Source organism: Haliotis asinina, unplaced genomic scaffold (assembly GCF_037392515.1).
Source record: "Haliotis asinina isolate JCU_RB_2024 unplaced genomic scaffold, JCU_Hal_asi_v2 scaffold_21, whole genome shotgun sequence".
In the NCBI taxonomy this organism is placed as follows: Eukaryota; Metazoa; Mollusca; class Gastropoda; order Lepetellida; family Haliotidae; genus Haliotis; species Haliotis asinina.
The window spans coordinates 604,961-625,231 of record NW_027133893.1 but is presented as its reverse complement, the minus strand read 5'-3'; the positions used below and the strand labels follow the sequence as shown (position 1 = coordinate 625,231).

Below are 20,271 nucleotides of genomic sequence, written 5' to 3'. Positions count from 1 at the left end.
GACGGCGGCTATGAAGATGAAACGTTGGCAGCGATTGATACTGGCGTATACTCCAGTAATGTGTGAATGCCCATACCTCAACACGACAACTGGCATTTATATAGACACGCAGTCACTTCCCGAACATTCGAGCACTTACGACCATCGCTACTCACCTCGACCGCTTCCAGAACAGTCTCCCGGAAGTAGACAAATAACAAGCCAAGGGCAGATAATTTCCAGAAAACCGGCTGCCAAAATCCTAAAAATGCGGACCATCTATTATATGAAATGTGACCCATTATAATTATTATTCAAAACAGTATACATTGTGACCCAATAATAATTATTAATAACAAAATATACAGGAAATACACACTCGTAACAAATATGTTTTTCGATCATATTTAAAGGGGCTGCATTTGATAGAATATATTCATTTTGTACAAATACACACACCACAGTCCAAAACAGTTACAGTGAACTGAAGCAAAGGAAACCTGATCATTTAAGATGAGTTTAAGTATCATTTATGATGAGTTTAAGAATCTGTACCAAAATGTTGCACCTGTAAGCAACATTTGCCATTTTATGTTATAAGACGGGAACACAATAATACAGATCTCTAGGTCACAGTAGTGTCAGTGTCTACTGTTGTTTTCACCCTTCCCTGTATTGGACATCCAATGAGATTTCTCACAACCTCTCCTTCTCTCAACTGACACTCAAAGGTTCTGTTACCATTTGTTGTCCTAAAATGACCTATCAGCCCCTCTACTCACAAGTAACTCTACCACATCCTTGTGTCCTGATATTTCTGCAATCATTAATGGGGTCCTTCCATTCCTCATTCTACTGTTGATGTTGATGTTCTGTGAGAGTAAATACTTCACCAACTCCACACTTCCCCCATGACAGGCAAAGTGAAGGATATTTTTACCTTGTCTACCCAAGAGAGCCACATTGGCCCCTTTCGTCACAAGCAACTCCACCACTTCTTTATACCCCTTTGTTGCTGCCATCATCACGGGTGTCATTCTCTTCCAGCCTCTACTGTTGATGTCCACTATGTTCTGTGCAAGCACGTACTTCACCACCTCCACATCTCCACCACGACAGGCAAAATGAAGGATAGTGTTTTTACCTGCACCCCTGAGTAACACGTTAGCCCCTTTTCCCACGAGCAACGCCACCACATCTCTATGGCCTGTTCTTGCTGCCATCATCACAGGTGTCATTCTCTTCCTGCCTCTACTGTTGATGTCCACCATGTTCTGCGCAAGGACGTACTTCACCACCTCCACATCTCCACCACGACAGGCACAATGGAGCACGTTGTTACCTTTGTTATCGTGGAGTGACACATTGGCCCCTTGACCCACAAGTAACTCCACCACGTTCCTGTGTCCATTCTCTGCAGCCAGCATAAGTGGTGTTCCCCCACATAATACCTTTCCATTGATGTCATGTTTATGAAGTGAAAGGACATATTTCACCAGCCCCACATCTCCTCCTTGGCAGGCAGAGTGAAGAAGGTTGAAACCAAAGTCATCTACAACTGACACATCAGCTCCATTACTCGTGAGTAGGTGAACTACATCTTTATGTCCTTGACCAGCTGCCAACAAAACCGGTGTTCTACTTTTCCACTCTTTACAGTCAACGTCCGCCCTTCCCTCAGATAAGATGGCCTTCACCTTTGCCAGGTCTCCAGTTTTTGAGGTGCCATGAAGGTCACAGAACGAGGTCGCTGTAACACAATTTTATCAGTAGATTGTTGTCATCTTTCGTATGTGGAGGTTATAAGGACGTTGCAAATAGGTTAACTGATGGGCAAAAGCAAATTTGACAAAATATGGATTGCAATGTTTGGAATATTTTACATCATATCTTGTTTCCAAATTACACAAATGTATAACCCAAACACATCACATCTAACCCAAACACATCACATAACATCTAACCCAAACACATCACACAACATCTAACCCAAACACAGCACACAACATCTAACCCAAGCACAGCACACAACATCTAACCCAAGCACAGCACACAACATATAACCCAAACACAGCACACAACATATAACCCAAACACAGCACACAACATATAACCCAAACACAGCACAAAGGATTCTGATCCAAGGTGAGTTGAATATCAATTCATTTCCATAAAAATCTCTTTAGTAGTATGGTGAGTGATAGATCAAGATCCGATCCCTGATAGGTGATATTTTTCGATCTACTACCAGTGTGTCAGTGTTCCCATATTGTATATACTGCTCTGCTCCAGCAATGACGCCAAAATGAAGCCTGGGTGACTGGATGGTTGATATACCCTGAAAAATGTTAGTAAAATGCTTGCATGGGATGGTCACAATGCCAACAAGACAGAAAGAAATTGAAGATAGATGCAATGTACAATCTTCCTCCATTGTCGGATTGTATCCAACTGCTTGCTATCGAGAACCATCCATTCCTGAAAACCTTTACTGTTGTTTCAGGAAATCTTTAGATTCCAGATGGGATATGAACTCGCAATCGCACGATTCCACGGCTGCACGAAGCAAGCTGTACTTTTCCTAGCAGTTTAACTGACTGAGTCACCACAGCTCCTGTGAGTATGCATTTAATTTCCCTGGTCTTTCCGGGTAGAGCTTCAGCAAGCATTGGGTCTCTCTGAGCTGGCTATTCGGCTGTTGCCATCTCACTCGCTCCTTGAACTGACAAACTGCCGTCTTGGCTTTGTTAATGTTGATATCCACATTCTGATAAGGAAAGCTTGCCGGGCCTGTTGTATACCATGTTCTATGAAGTTTTGTTTCTCGTCTTCGCTGGAGACAGTGCTTTTACTAGACTTGATTCGAATCTCTTGGTTTTGCAAGTTCTGAAAATACCAAAGGAAAACTTCCCCGGAGATTAGCTTCGCTTTGGCTACAATTCAGATTTCATTGTATTTCAGTGCTCTACACTGCAGTCTACGAGATAAGCACAAATCCACCAGTGCTGCTGCCCTAGCTGTTATTTCAATGCCTACCACTACGGGTATGGCTGCAATGGTGGATAAGAGGCTATCCACCCGACACCTGCCGTGCCTAAACCCATCAGAACGGTGTCAACACCGTGAATGGATTTAACAACCCTATGATATATTTTTATGCTATGCTCTCCGTACACTTATTTTTCTGTTTCCTGTCTAATGTTGCCACAGTATTGTTGCTGCTTCTTGCAGGACTCATATATAGTATAATAGACAGTCTTCTAGGGCTGGGTACCGTCTCATATAAAGTTTAATAGACAATCTTCTAGTGCTGGGCACCGTCTCATATATAGTATAATAGACAGTCTTCCAGGGCTGGGTACCATATCATATATAGTATAATAGACAGCCTACCAGGGCTGGGTACCGTCTCATATATAGTATAATAGACAGTCTTCTAGGGCTGGGTACCATATCATATATAGTATAATAGACAGCCTACCAGGGCTGGGTACCGTCACATATATAGTATAATAGACAGTTTTCTAGGGCCGGGTACCGTCTCATATATAGTATAATAGACAGTCTTCTAGGGCTGGGTATCGTCTCATATATAGTATACTACACAGTCTTCCAGGACAGGGTTCCGTCTCATATATAGTATAATAGACAGTCTTCTAGGGCTGGGAACCGTCTCATATATAGTATAATAGACAGTCTTCCAGGGCTGGGTACCATATCATATATAGTATAATAGACAGCCTACCAGGGCTGGGAACCGTCTCATATATAGTATAATAGACAGTCTTCCAGGGGTGGGTACCGTCTCATATATAGTATAATAGACAGTCTTCCAGGGGTGGGTACCGTCTCATATATAGTATATTAGACAGTCTTCTACGGTTGGGTACCGTCTCATATATAGTATAATAGACAGTCTTCTACGGTTGGGTACCGTCTCATATATAGTATAATAAACAGAGGTACCGTCTCATATATAGTATAATAGACAGTCTTCTAGGGCTGGGTGCCGTCTCATATATAGTATGTATAGACAGTCTTCCAGGGCTGGGTACCATATCATATATAGTATAATAGACAGCCTACCAGGGCTGGGTACCGTCTCATATATAGTATAATAGACAGTCTTCTAGGGCTGGGTACCATATCATATATAGTATAATAGACAGCCTACCAGGGCTGGGTACCGTCACATATATAGTATAATAGACAGTTTTCTAGGGCCGGGTACCGTCTCATATATAGTACAATAGACAGTATTCTAGGGCTGGGTATCGTCTCATATATAGTATAATACACAGTCTTCCAGGACAGGGTTCCGTCTCATATATAGTATAATAGACAGTCTTCTAGGGCTGGGAACCGTCTCATATATAGTATAATAGACAGTCTTCCAGGGCTGGGTACCATATCATATATAGTATAATAGACAGCCTACCAGGGCTGGGAACCGTCTCATATATAGTATAATAGACAGTCTTCCAGGGGTGGGTACCGTCTCATATATAGTATAATAGACAGTCTTCCAGGGGTGGGTACCGTCTCATATATAGTATAATAGACAGTCTTCTACGGTTGGGTACCGTCTCATATATAGTATAATAGACAGTCTTCCAGGGGTGGGTACCGTCTCATATATAGTATAATAAACAGAGGTACCGTCTCATATATAGTATAATAGACAGTCTTCTAGGGCTGGGTGCCGTCTCATATATAGTATGTATAGACAGTCTTCCAGGACTGTTTATCGTCTCATATATAGTATATGTAGACAGTCTTCCAGGACTTTAGCGACTTTAGAGAAAGTACAGTTCAGCAAAGAGTCCGATCTTAACGTCGGAGAAAGTACAGTTTTGGTCATGAAGAAAGCTTACCTTTCTGAAGAGTCAAAACATGCATCTAATAAAGTTCTTGAAATTCCACCCAAAAGCCGTGATTGCCTACTGCTTTTAGAAGACCTGGATAAACTTGTCTATGAACATTTACTGGAAATTCGTAAGGCTTGAGGGATCGTGATCAGAAACATTGCTATAGGTACTGCCAGGAGAATTGTTAAGCATGAGAATCCCTTGCTTTTCGAGGACAATGGAGGCCCTATAAAGATAAACAAAAGTTGTCCAGACTCTTTTCTGCACAGACACGTCTTTGTAAAGAGAAATGCAACTGAAGCTGCCAGGAAAGTATAGTGGGATTATGAAACAAATCGGGAAGAGTTCAATACAGAAATAGGGGAAGTAGTTTTGTCAAAGTTGATACCAGCAGACCTGAAAATAAACTTTGCTAAAACTGGCATGAAAACCATTGCTGTATCAAACTGGACGTTAACAAGTAAAGGAACCAAGCATGTAGATGTAATTGGAGTTGATGACAAACGGGAAATTACAATGGTGTTAGGGAGTACTGCATAAGGCAAGATGATCCCTCTACAAGTTATCTACCAAGGGACGTAAAGCCAAATACAAGTTTCCAGAGGCGTGGCATATCACACATTCACCCAATCACTGGAGCACAGACGATACCATGCTGGAATACATTTTAATGTATTGGTGCCTTGTACAGAAAAGCTGAGAAAGGAATTGGAATTGCCACTGAAACAGACATCACTCTTGAGTTTCGATGTTTTTGTCGCACATCATTGCCAATCGTTCATCCAAACTTTTAAAAAGAAACGTTTTGAAGTTTGCTTGTCCCGGCTGGGTGCACTTGCGAGTTACAGCCGAGGGACCTATATATCAGTGAATGGTGAAGTGAAACGGCTAATGAAGGAACAATTCACCAAGTGGTATGCTGACCCTAACACTTGCGAGTTACAGTCGAGGGACCTCTATATCAGTGAATGGTGAAGTGAAACGGCTAATGAAGGAACAATTCAGTAGTATAGGGAATGATAGTTCTGGCTCACTTTCAAGAAATGTCTCTACAAAGCCTTATTTAGTAAATAAGGTTTTGGTTGGGCCATTAGCTCTTGCTACTATTACCCCTACTACAAAAAAGTTGGCGGTAATTACTGTGCCTTGGTAGGAGGTAACACTGTGCCGTACGGTACGATCAATAATTCTTCTCTTACAAACCCCCTACCCGGCCCATCCCTCAAGTAGTACAAGTTAGGTTCGTCGGCTTTCATATCCACTTTATCTATGTTGTAAGTTTTGACTGACCATATAGGATCGGTGGCCCGCTTACGGCTATCGCCCTCGTGTTCTCGCGGCTGGTATAGATACCTCACTTTGGCGGCCTATGTCACGTTTATATCGATGAAACAGTTTAACGTGAACCGCCTACGATCTCTTTGGTGTTCATAATAAAGGCTTGCTGGGCTTTTTGTATCCCCTGTTCTATGTACTTTTTTTTCTCGTCCTCGCTGATAGCAGACTTACGAGACTTGGACCGAATATCTTGTTTCATTCCGTTATATTTTTTGAGTTCAGATAGGATTGAACGAAACTCCTCTTCTGAGATCTTACTGTCAGAGAGTGCCGTGGAAATTCGCTCACTCACTGTGTTCAGCTTTGCTTCGGCCAGAACCCTGATCTCGTCGTGTTTCAATGCCTTACGATTAAGTCTGCGTGATACTAACTTAAGCGCCAACCCTACCAACCCTGTCACCCCAGCCGTTATTTCAATACCTAGCACTATAGGTGCAGCCACGATGGTAGCCAACAACCCAACGCCTGCCGCCCCTAGTCCCATGCTGGTTGCCATAAGGGTAGTGTCAGCCCCGTCCACGATATTGAAAGCTCTATTGTACTTTTTACATAGTGCTTTCCGCGTGTCACGGTCTTGTTCTAGTTGACGTTTCACATCACATAACTGCCTCAAGCGGAACCCATCTACGGTTTCCAGCGTCTTCGCTACTTCCTCTACGACTGGGTACAGACCCATCCTATAATATATATTTTGAAAGATATTTTAATTGGGGTTCAGTTAATATTCTATCAATTAATTTGAAGTCTATAAGGTCTAGATTACTAGTCAGGGTAATAGGTGAGAGGCTAATAGAATTTCCTGTTGTAATAAAAACCCCACTGAGGTTTATTAAGCGGTTTATAGGACCCCCGTGGGTATCCTGTTGTATAACAATACGACAATATTTGTTTTTGTGTTCGTCACCCCGGGTAAAATTTGGTGTACTCTTGAGATGTTTTCATGTTGTAAAAACGTAAATAAGACTTCTATGATGAGTGTGAAAGGGGTGTATATATCAGGCCTTAAGTTAGTAGGATAATTGCTAAATGTTAATTTATTTTTTACTTCACTCCTTAACCTATTTTTTTCGGTATTAGTAGTTCCTATGGATACACTATCCGGAATGAAATCCCCGGCCTAGATGCCGTTGTTGCTAATCTTAGCTACAGTCCCATGTTCGGTTAATGTGATATAAGGTGAGGTGAGTGTTAAGTTGATCAGCCATTCAGGCTCTTTTAAATCTGATAACGACATCCGTCTGTATACGTTGTCTTTGAAGTGCAGGATGTATAATTCATCTTCCTCACCAGGCTGATCGAATCCCTCTGTGTCTCCTAGGTCGTTAAGCGTAGTGTTGGGACGATGACTGGTCATTATTATACTATTACGATATAATTTCCAACTGGTTTTCTGATAATAATTCATGGGTTAACTTCATACCTATGAAGTGTATGTTGTCAGGCAGGAAGATATTGGTTAGTGATATCTTATTTTCCACGATCACGTTGACCCCCTGCAGACTGGTCTTGGAGTCGACACCCGTCCGCACGTAAACATTGCAAACTTGAAACTGATGTTGTTTGCCCCACCCGAGTTTGATCCCCTTCACGATCTCGACATCATTCACCGATGGTTCCCCTAGGTAGACTTTGATGATCAGTGTTGAGTTTGCCGGTAGACTCTCTAGTATCTTGGTCACGCCTTCGAATTCAGACACCAACTGCAATTTCACGTTTTGTATGGCCGGTTTACTCGATAGCATGTGGGCTGCTATATTGTTGACGGGGCTGACGACTACGCTACGTCTCTGAGTTGGGACGTAAGCCACGAGCAGGATTCCATTGTTCACGACTTTGTTTAGGTGGTTGTCTTTGTTATCCGTGAACACGTAAGGGGAGACGAGTCTAATATTGAGAAACCAGTCGTCGTTATCGGGTAACAACACCCACTTGTCATCTTCGGTGAAGACGAGTATATATGGTTTGTTTTTGACGACGGTAGTGCTCTCAACATCGTCTAAGTCGAACAGTTTACCCCCGAACGATGGGTATATTACCCAATTATTATCACCGGTGTTGACAAGGGCGTACTTAGTGTTGACTGTTGCTCTTGTGGTATCTATCATATCACTTAGGGTTCCACCGGAGGGGATTTCAACGCGTTTGTAAATGTTGTTTTTCAGTTGCAAGGCATACGATTTACCATCTACTCCGGGAGCGTCGAAACCGCGTGTGTCTCCGAGGTCGGAGATCCCGATATTGACGCATTTTTTCACTCCGGGCCCTTGTGCGCTGGTCATGTTACATGAAGTGTTAAGCTGAGGTATCCTATATTTACAGGATTATGATTTATATCTAACACCGATATTGTCAGCTCAGGTATGTTGCCCTGGGTTAATCTCTTATACTGCCATGGTGAAAACGACTCGGTTCTACCGTCGTTGAATTTCTCAGTTTTCACCGGCACTGCTCTCAGTATAGTGGAAGGGTGACCTCCTTGAATGTTGTACGTTGTGCTCACCTGATCGAGATGAATGTACAGCTCTCGGTACGGTACTAGATCGGGTAACTTCGTGCCTGTGACGGTTGTTGTTGGTTTTATCTCGTCAGGAGACATACCGAGTATCCTCGCTAATGGTCGGCCTAGCCTCAATGAGGTTCTTCCGTTGTTGATTAACACCACTGTGCCGTTTGAGTCGTTCATCTTGAGTTCGGCTCCCAGGGGTTTGAAGACCTCGTCGTTTAGAGAGCACACACTGTAGTAGCCGTCAGTTATCTGACTGCGAGTTCCACTGACGAACAGCTTATTGTTGCTGATATTAATGTTAGTCCATTGCGGTAGGTAGGTGATATCGCAGAGTGCGACTTCGAGTTGACCTGACGTGTTATCGATCGCGTGCGTCAGCTGAACGGCCTCACCGCTCGTTATTCCTGGAAGTGTTATGTACATATTACATATATATTTATTATATAATAGTTTTAAAATGTATTCCCCAGGTGTGTTTTACCCTAAACTGGACGTAGATTTCTCCCCCATGAAGATCGTGGTTGCTCCTGGGTTGTATTTCAATGCCCAGCTTTTAGATGTGTTCGATAAGTATAAGCTTTCGGTGACTAACATCAAGGCAGTCCACGCGTGGTTCAACAACCCTATGCAGTTCTGGCAGAATCAATTAAACTTTGCCGTGTGGTGCGCTACAACGGGGTGTGGTGTGACATTGACCGACACTCGGCGTGGACCGCTGAGTCAGTCTGTGTTCAAGTTCCACGTGTACTACCAGGTCAGACGTATCCTTAAAGAGATCAGCGCCCCCCTCCCACAGGACAAAGCGTGGGACGCAACAAACAACCCGTACGATAGACGGGTCTACGAACGTATTTGCAATGAATTCGAAATAAACCCGAAGACGGATTGGCGTTTGCCGGGGCCGAACCACGGGTTGGGTATTCCTTACAGCGATGGGCTCTCAGTAAAAGCATTTAAGAAAGATTTACTAACAAACTTTATGAAACGAAAAATGTTTAGTCCTGAGAATTTTTTCCGTGAATTAGAGGAAATTGTTCCTAAACCAACCAAATATGGGCCAAAACCAGTGAAAGATGCAAGTGATGATTTACTGAAACGAGGTATACTTAGGCAGGACTTTGCTTTGTCGAGTAATGAATGGAGGGATGATCGTATGGACTTTAAAGGTGGTGTTGCTTTCACAATCCAGAAAGTGGAGCAGTCAACCGCAGACGGGTGGAAAATGTTCATGCTGGACACGTCGAAAGGATTCACTCGTGCCGGGGTAGTCAGGTTGAACGACTCGATTCGAACGTACGTGTGGGCGCTGTTGGGTGCTCAGTCGATGACGCGTTCCAACATCATCGGTAAGGGAACTGCTTTCGACGCTCAGAAACAGTTCGTTGCCAACGTTGAGGATGCTATCAATTCTCCAGTTGATATCCCGCGGGCCATCGACCGTTACCAAAACGTGTTAGAATACGCCAGGTCGAAAGTCAATTACGTGTTCGGCGTGGGGCTGTACATGGCTCCGAGTGATATGCAACTGAGAGTAAAAAAAGTGGTGGGTTATAACAACAAAATAGTCATAGCCACGGCGGATCAAAAGTTGGGTATCAACCCCGATATTAACACCCCCTATATCCCACACATCCCACCACGTGAAACGGGTATAGTGGCGCCGCCCCCGGGGCCTAAAGTTCATGTGGAGGTACCCCCCACACACTCTCATATTCAGGCTCAGCAGCATATTGATAATAAAACAGCCCTAGTGGTTGGTGGGGTAACTTTGGGACTTATTTGGTTAAAGATTTCTTAGCCGCTACGTACACCAGACCCGCCACGGCGACGATGGCTGCCCACAGGTTTTGACTGAGCCACATGGCAGTTTTAGACAGAGCGCCCAACAACCACGAGACGATGCTACCCAGGATGCCGGGAAGGGCTTCGGCGGCTTTACCAGCCAGTTTAGCTAGGCCTTCCCCGAGTTTTTTTATCCAGTCTTTAACACCCCCACCGCCACTTGGAGTTCCCCCGCCGCCGGCAGGCCCCACAGGGGTTCCTCCCACCAGTGACACCACCAGGGTTGATATGATGAAACCCAATGCAGTCAGAATGCTGGCGATGGTGATCCCTTGCTCCCGGAACAATATCCGAATCCTGTTGGCTAAAGTTGTATCCTCGTTCAGTATTCTATCGATTGTTTCCCGAATGCGACTGATCTGGGATCGAAGCTGTTCACGATTCGAGGAAGCGGATTCCAATCGTGTACGTCTCTCGTCTTCTAAATCATGTAGTCGTTCATTGATACGACGCTTCATATCATCGTTTTCAGTTTCGTTGAGTTTGGTTTTTTCCTTAGCGATGTGCTCGTCGATTTCGTTCAGTTTCCCCATGTTGTTCACGAGTTCTCCACGCACGCGTTTCACGGCTTCGTCTAAGCCGCGCAGTTCCCTTACCGGAAAGTCAAACCCCGGTAACGGTTTGTCCCAGTAGGTGCTCAACAGTTTTTCTATGCTGTCCGAGGCTTCTGTAGCACGCTGTGGTGTCATTTCATCTCTAGTGGTGAGGTGGGATCTGGTAGCTTGCAGATCTTCTTTAACGGCCTTAGGTATTGCACCACCGTAATCATGCATGTTTAGATTTTTACGGATAAATTCAACACCATGGCGGCTGGCTAGAGTTGACAAGGACAGTGGTTTTTTATTGCTCTTGTTAAAGAGGTCAACCCCTGGGTCAGACTTAAGGCGTAGAACACCCTTTGTATCAATAAAAAAATTCTTATGGTATCGACCCTGTGGTTCAACGTAGTTTTTATCTCTTCTTAAACTTTCGTAATAATCATTTACCGTTGTTTCCAAAAGTTCTTGGTTCAATGGTGAACTAGTAAATGAGGTCTCCTGCTCATCATCGAATGCCTGGGCACTATCGCCCGGCATCTCCGTCATATCTATGTCTTCATCCATTAGTATTAAAAATATATTTCATTTATATAACAATGTACGGTAGAAAATTAGATCCTTTCAGAAGATTGAGAGAGCCATTAGGAGCCACAGCCGTGCGTCAGTCGGTGACCATCACCAATAATCCCAGCAAGATAGACAAGAATCAAACTCTGCTGGTTAGATTTCCAAACCTTGGTGAGAATGACCTCATTGTACCAGGCACTGTTCGACTGGCGTTCAATATCACGTTGACCTCCGACAACGACAAACGCGAGCTAGTGCGGAACGTGGGGCGAGCTATCATCAAGAAAACGACCGTCAAGATCAGCGGTAACGAGGTGCTGAGTATCGACGACAGCGACGTGTTTCACTGCTACAGGGATCTCTGGAAAAGCGAGGGAGAACGAGTCAATGATGTGTACCAGGGTATCAGCAAATCAACCCGGGCGCGCATAGGGTATGTCTCCACGCAAGACCAGCAAGACAAGCTATCGGACGGTGAAAAGGCCATCGCTCGAGCATACGGGAATCGATTCTGCGTGCCGCTCGACTTCGAGTTGCTCACGGGACACGCGCCGTTTTACCAGGCCGCGCTGGGTGATAGGCTCGAATACGAGCTCACGTTTAATGACTATAGCAAAGTAGTGCGTACGCCGAACGGTGATGAGGCCTGTTATACCATAGACAACATCTCTCTGGAGTTCGACATGGTCACTAGCCCGGAGCTGGCCAGGCAGGTTCGAAGCCAGTACTCTGGGAAGATGGCTATCCTGTACGATCGCGTACTGAGGCATAGATCAGTCGTGCGAGATAAGAGCGACACTGTGTGGAATATCAACCTGAACGTGCCGGCGCGATCGATGAAAGGTATCCTGGTCGGAGTATTACGATCCATTCCGGAGGGACAGCGAGAAGTTTTTCAACCCCGAGATTGAAAAGGTGGAAGTTACCATCGAGGGCGTGCCCAACCAGCTGTTCAGTCATGGTATGAGACCACACCAGGAGTGGGATGAGATAAAAAAGCTACCAGTGGGGGACTACATAACAAAGGACCTGGACCTCGGCTCCGTGCAGATCGGTGAATACCTGACCACCAAGTACGCCCTATGGTTGGACATGCGATCCATGGATGATGATAAACTGCACGGTAGCGGGCGCCGTATAGATAACGGCAGCGAAGGGATAACCATCCAGATTACTAAAAAGGCTCAACCCGCTGGTAAGTTGAAATTATATCTGTACGTTATTATGGACGCGCAACTTAATATAGACAATGGGAGATTCGTGCAAGCCATCTACTGATGGGGGGTACCCCCCCAACAATAAACAAGACCCCCACACCCCCGGGAAGTACCCACAACTACCCACTGACCCACACTGCGCTATCATATGCGGGCAGACTGGCTGTGGGAAGACCGTTTTCGTGTTGGATATGTTGGAGAGTTACTACAAGGATGTGTTCGATAACATCGTTATCATGTGCCCTACTCTGAGCATGAATAAAACGTACGCGCGACCTTGGGTGATGATGGACCCGGACGTACACAAAATCGACCCTGGAACACGCCTGCAGGACTGGTTGAAAGCTCTTCACGAGAAATTTAAAGGGGAACCGACGCTGTTTATACTAGACGACTGCAGCGCTAATCGCGAGATAACAAAAAAGAGAGACATGCTATCGTACCTGGCCTTCTCCGGCCGGCATGCAAATCACAGCGTCTGGGTGCTAACGCAGAAGTTCAACTCGGTGTTGAAAGACCTCAGGGAGCAGACGCGATGGGTGGCCTTATTTCACTGCAAGGACAGGGATTCGTTCGAGGAGTGTTTGAGAGAGAACGATGTGATGAGCAAATTAGAACGGGAACGGGTGAAGAAACAGCTCGCTGAAACTAAACACGCTAAGCTCGTGCTAAAAACCGACCAACCAGTAGCATATATAGTATGCTAAAGCTAAGCAAAGCTAAGCAAAGCTAAGCAAAGCTAAGCATATAGCTATGATATTTGAAGTGTTTGTCGTGTGCAACTTAACCTTCATTTCTCTGTGTTTTGTCTGCATCGGGTATTATATAGTTAAAACTAAATCTTACTTGTTATATTATAAGATGGAGTGTGAGGAATTGCTCGAACAGTTGGAGGGTTCCCCCACTGTGGGGGATTCCCCCAAGCGAGAGAAACTGGTGGCGTTGGCTGTTGGCGGTAAAGCCAAACATTACTTTGGAGACTACACTCCGGATAAAATTCACAAAATGTCAGCCGAAGAAATCGATAAGCTGTACGATAGATACGAGTCCCGGCTCGGAGCAGAAATGACAAAGACAATAGGATCGGCTATGACCCAGATATACACCGGTATTGTGTCACACTTCCTTCCCATTCCACCAGAGCGCCGACTTTACCTGTGGGAGGACCTCGAGAAAGACCCTTTTATCGAACACGCCGTGAGCTCTATCAGCTGCGGGCTGTACCACAAATATGGTATGTTGTTGGCTCCAGTGACGGCGGCGATTATCACGGCAAAACATTGTCAATTTGAGAGAAAGAATAATAATAATAGTATAGATGGATGCTGCACAGGAACCAGTGGAGGAGACCCCACCCCCAACAGTGAGGGAAGTGACCCCTTCAGTGGAGGTACCCCCAACAGTAACCAGACAGAAGAATCCTAAGAGAGTAGCTGCCGGTAAAAAACGGTGGTGTAACCAACATAAAGTGACCAACCCAACCAGACTGTTGTTGGCTGTAGGCGTAACTGCTGCCGTGGTTATAACATGGTTATACGTGGGGGTACCCTCCCACAGTGAGCCACCACCCAACAGTGAGCCCCCCACCCCCACTATTGACCCGCATATCATGTTATAATTTTAATATTTTATATCATATACATAATGTCTGAGGGGAAAACGTTCGTCAGCGACGCATACCACGCCACAGTGGTCGCCAGTCTAGCCGTAGGGTACGCTCGGTTGACTAAAATGGTGCTTAAACAACCAACTATCAAGCTAGATTTCAACCTGCAGGATATGGGTATGCTCATAATGAACCTTGGTATGGCGATGGCCACAAAAGACATCCTAGTAAAACAAGGGATCATACCTGATAATATAATGAAATAAATATAGGGATGGCCACGATAGCTATGATGGTCGGTGGGGCGTTAGCGAATGCCCTGGCATTTTCCGGGAGTAATTTCCTCTTCTCGAAACTACGAGATGGCCACGCAATACAAGAAGAAAGGAAGCGACACGATCTCGCTACTGAGAAATTACAAAGGGCACAGGCCGAGTACGCTAAAAAACGCCTCCAGAGGATGATTTTATTAACGAACAACTCAAGCGTGAAAACCATGCCGTTCAAACATTCTACGATGTCGATGAAGCAATGAAAGAATACTATCTACTAACTGGTAAACAATTGGAACCGCTCAATAAACCCACACTCGCTCAGTACTACACACCATCCAAGGGACAAATGAATCGTGAACTGGGCTTCATAGTGTTGGGTATAGCAGCTACTGCGTTGGTTGCGAAGCAATTAAATTAAAATACCTATATAAGTAAACATGAGACCCGCTCCATACCGATGCGAATACATACTTATGGGGAAGACCGAGGCCTGTGGTAGGAAATGCAGGAATCAGGGGTTCTGTTGTTTCCATATGGGAAGTCCTAACTACACGTGTTCTGTGTGTGGTATCGGGGTTAAAGGACACTACTGTCTATGTAAAGCTCACGGAGCGAACGTAGTCAGACATCAACTCATCTACGAGAATAAAAAAGGCTACATAAGAGAACGTAGGCGACTGCTCAAGATAGACTCCAGTGCATGAAAGGGTTACCTCCCCTTACTGTGAACCAATTAGACATTGGTTCTCTTAGGTGTAAACACGATGTCTACTGTACGCGAGCTGAAGAGGGTCGCAAAACAGAGAGGTGTGATCGGGTATTCTCGAATGCGGAAGTCAGCATTGTTGAGATTACTAGGTTTAGAAGCCCCTCCTTCAGTAAAACAATTAAAAGCTCAAGCAAAACAGCTTGGATACACGGGTTATTCAAACCTGGGGAGAGCCGGGTTAACCGCATTGTTATCACATGCCCCCGTAGCAAAACCTCCCACTGTAAAACAACTGAAAACCGAGGCACACGATTTGGGTTTAGGCGGGTATTCCCGTATGAGAAAACCACAGCTTGTAGAATTATTACGACAGAATAGAGCTATTGACCTACAGTTCGTGCGCACTGAGCGCGCTGTAGGCAACTATTTGAGAGGTTGGCGCATGCACGTTGATAGAAACATAGACATTACAGATATCAAGCCTCTGGTAGCTGATAAGGTCAACCAGGAACTAAATAACCTAGGTAGTATCAAGTTTCAGATCACAGTGAAAATGTCACTCGATAAGCAGGTTGGGAGTACCACTGAATATGTTCAGCCTTACTTCCGAGGTCAACAAGAGGTCGTCACACATACAGAGACCATTGATACATCAATCGATACCAGTTTTCAGCAGATACGAGAATACCTAGAACGCTACACACACTTGGGGTCCGGGTGGGCTGTAGATAAAATCGATAATGTCTATCTAGACATAGCTAACTACGTGCCGTTCAGAGGCGGGTCATACCTAGCCTTGCCTCCCTACTATAGGAACAAACATGCCATAGTAAACGTTAAGAATAGAGGAAACGATTGCCTGAGGTTAGCTATCAGGTCAGCCTTATTTCCAGCTGGCGCTAATTCAGATAGGCTTTCTAGCTATCCCCAAGATGATGGGCTCAATTGGGATGGTATAGATGAACCCACCCCCATATCCCAGATCACTAAAATAGAAAAACAGAATAATCTGGCTATAAATGTCTTTGGGCACGAAGGTAACACAACAATAGTACACAGGGTCAGCCCGGTGAAGGATCGCCAAGTTATCAATATATTCATGATCCAACGAGGTGAAAAGTATCACTACACGTGGATAAAACATCTCAGCCGGTTGTTGCACGACCAGTCGAAACACGATGGGGAAAAACACTTTTGTGTACGATGCCTACACGGTTTCAGTCGAGCTGATTTATTAGAATCCCACCGGGATGATTGTCAAGGTGTGGGGCAGACGGCCATACGAGTCGACATGCCTAAGGAAGGTGATAATATCCTAAAATTCAGTAACCACAAGAACCAAATGTCTGTGCCTTATATCATATACGCCGACTTCGAAGCTTTGGTTGTGGGTGGGGATTCCCCCAGTGGTAGCTTCACCCACAAGACACAAGAGCATAAAGCCTGTTCGTTTGGATACATTGTCGTCCGTTGTGACGGGGAAACGAAAGCTCCGGTAGTGTATAGGGGGCCTGACGCGGCTGAAAGGTTTCTAAAGTATTTGCAGGAGGAAGAAAAAATTATTAGGAATGCATTGTATAAAATCGCTCCCATGCGTCTGACCCGAGTCGACAGGCTAGCCCACGCTAGTAGCACTAACTGTCACGTGTGTGACTCACCACTTAACGGTGATTCGGTGAGAGATCACTGCCACATAACTGGTAAGTATAGAGGCGCCGCTCACAACGCGTGCAACCTCAAGCTTAAAATCAACCCTAAGACAATAAACATCCCCGTTGTCTTTCACAACTTGAGAGGGTACGACTCACACTTGATCATGCAGGCCATCGCGAAAATCGATGGTAATATAACGTGCATCCCCAACAACATGGAAAGATACATCTCCTTCAGCTTAAACGGACTTAGGTTCATTGACTCGTTTCAGTTCCTCCTGTCGTCACTCGACAGTCTGGTCAAGGCCAACAATACCTTCCCTATCACCGATCGATACACAGACGCCGAGACTAGACCCCTGCTTATGAGAAAGGGTGTGTACCCCTATGAGTACATGGATAGTTGGGTCAAGTTCACCGAGACCAGACTACCCCCTATTGACTGTTTTTATAGCAAGCTGAATGAGGCGTCCGTCTCACGAGATGATTACTCGCACGCGACTAACGTATGGAATAAACTGGGTTGTAAGAACCTGGGTGATTATCACGACCTGTACTTGAGGACAGATGTACTGCTGTTAGCCGACGTGTTTGAGACGTTTAGGCGGACGTGTTTAAAGCAGTATAAACTCGACCCCGCATGGTATTACACCAGCCCAGGTCTGTCGTGGGACGCCTTGCTTAAAAAGACCGGAGTTAATTTGGAATTGCTTACAGATTACGACATGCACCTATTCATTGAGAAAGGCTTGCGAGGTGGGATTTCTATGGCATCCAAACGATACGCGAAAGCAAATAATCAATACGTGAAAGGTTACGATCCTAACAAGCCAACCAATCACATTCTCTACCTCGACGCAAACAACCTGTACGGCTGGGCCATGAGCCAGTATCTACCTACAGGGGGATTCGAATGGGTACCCCACGTTGATGTTATGGGGGTTGCACCAGATTCGAACAAAGGGTATATCCTCGAGGTTGACTTAGAGTATACCAAGGAATTACACACATCACACAACAGCTACCCCCTGGCCCCCGAACGTATGAGGGTTAACCCAGACTGGATGTCTGAGTACCAACATAACTTGTCAGGTGGGCGTGTGACAGACGTTGAAAAACTCGTTCCTAACTTAATGAATAAGACCAAGTACATCGTTCACTATCGCAACCTACAGCTGTACCTGTCGTTGGGCATGAGGCTGACCAAAATACACAGGGTGCTCATGTTCAACCAGAGCCCATGGATGGAGCCCTACATCAGAATGAACACAGACCTACGAAAAAAAGCCACCAGTGATTTTGAGAAAAATCTCTACAAGCTCATGAACAACTCGGTGTTTGGTAAGACTATGGAGAACCTGAGGAAACGCGTGACCGTGAAGCTGGTTCGGTCGAGTGAGGAAGACAAGCTCAGGAGATTGATAGCAAGTCCGGCATTCAACCGTAGTAAGATATTCACAGACAACCTGGTTGCCCTACACATGAAGAAAAGCCACATAAAATTCAACCGGCCTGTTTATGTGGGGATGAGCATCCTCGATTTATCCAAACACCTGATGTACGACTTTTACTACAACGAGCTCAAGAAACAGTACGGCGACAGGTGTGAAGTGCTGTACACTGACACGGATTCCCTGCTGATGGAGATTCGAACCGAGGACGTGTACGAGGACATGAAAAAACACCTCGATTTATACGACACCAGCGACTACCCTAAGACCCATGCCCTACACAGTACGGTAAATAAAAAGGTCCTAGGTAAGATGAAGGACGAGTGAGCTGGCACGCCCATAGCCGAGTACATAGGTTTGAGACCTAAGATGTACTCCATACTGAAAGCCGACAATAGTGAGATCCGGAAGGCTAAGGGGGTTAAGAAGTATGTGGTGAAACAACACATCAAACACGCCAGATTCAAGGAAGCCCTGTTCAAGACCCGTACCTTTAGACATAAAATGAACACACTTAGAAGTGATGGACATAAGATATACGGACTGACTATAAACAAGACGTCCCTGTCGCCTATGGACACGAAACGTTGGATAGCTATTGATGGGATAAACACATACGCGTATGGACATGAAAAAATTTGAGGCTATTTACTACAGCCCGCGTGGGTACTGGAAAGGAGCTAGCGCAGTAGATAAGCTAGCTAAAATAGCGCGAGTACCCCCGGAGGAAGCCAAAGCGTGGCTTGAAAAACAAGCCCTGTGGCAGATCTATTTGCCGGCACCACTCTACGTGCCTAGAAGGAGGTTCGGTATTAACATACCTAATAGCGTTCACCAGGCAGACCTACTGTTCCTACCCCACGACAAGAGGTACAAGTATGCCTTAACCGTAGTGGACGTAGCCAGTCGTTACAAGGAAGCCGAACCCTTGACCACGAAAGATTCGGCCCAGGTAGCCAGAGGATTCGAACACATATACAAACGCAGCCCGCTGACGTGGCCAACAGAGCTGCAAGTTGACCCCGGACGGGAGTTCATGGGTGCCGTGTCACAACTGCTAGCCAAACACGATACAAAGGTCAGGCGTGGCACGGCCGGAGCCCATCGCAGCCAAGCCATAGTTGAGAGATTTAATAGGACTTTGGCTGAGCGCTTGTTCGGATATCAGTATGCTAGGGAGATGGTCACCCCTGGAGAACGATCGACTGAATGGGTCACGAGGTTACCCAAGGTGGTGTCGGCAATCAACCATGAAGTCACCCGTCTCACCGGTAAGAAACCGGCAGACGCTATCAAACTAAAATCAATAGTTGCAGAGTCGGCCGCTCCATTGCGTGGGAAGGAGAAACAGATACCAGATATATAGGGCCCTAGTGAGGTATCTATACCAGCCGGGGGAACACGAGGGTGATAGCCGTAAGCGGGCCACCGATCCTATATGGTCAGTCAAAACTTACAACAAAGATAAAGTGGATATGAAAGCCGACGAACCTAACTTGTACTACTTGAGGGGTGGGCCGGGTAGGGGGTTTGTAAGAGAAGAATTATTGATCGTACCGTACGGCACAGTGTTACCTCCAACCAATACACGGTAATAGACACCCAACCTTTTTGTAGTAGGGTTAATAGTAGCAAGATCTAAGGTCCCAACCAAAGCCTTATTTACTAAATAAGGCTTTGTAGAGACATTTCTTGAAAGTGAGCCAGAACTGTCATTGTATA

At 45.4% G+C, this 20,271-nt stretch overlaps 1 protein-coding gene across 1 annotated transcript; it reads right to left on the bottom strand.

The window, feature by feature from the left end:
* Positions 1–731: 731 nt before the first annotated feature.
* On the bottom strand, positions 732–2,413 carry LOC137269980 (putative ankyrin repeat protein RF_0381). Its single transcript, XM_067803810.1, has 2 exons — positions 2,401–2,413; positions 732–1,729 (listed from the first exon to the last, which is right to left on the bottom strand). The coding sequence occupies exons 1-2, from the start codon at positions 2,411–2,413 to the stop codon at positions 732–734; spliced, it is 1,011 nt and encodes a 336-aa protein (XP_067659911.1).
* Between the last annotated feature and the right edge of the window lie 17,858 nt (positions 2,414–20,271).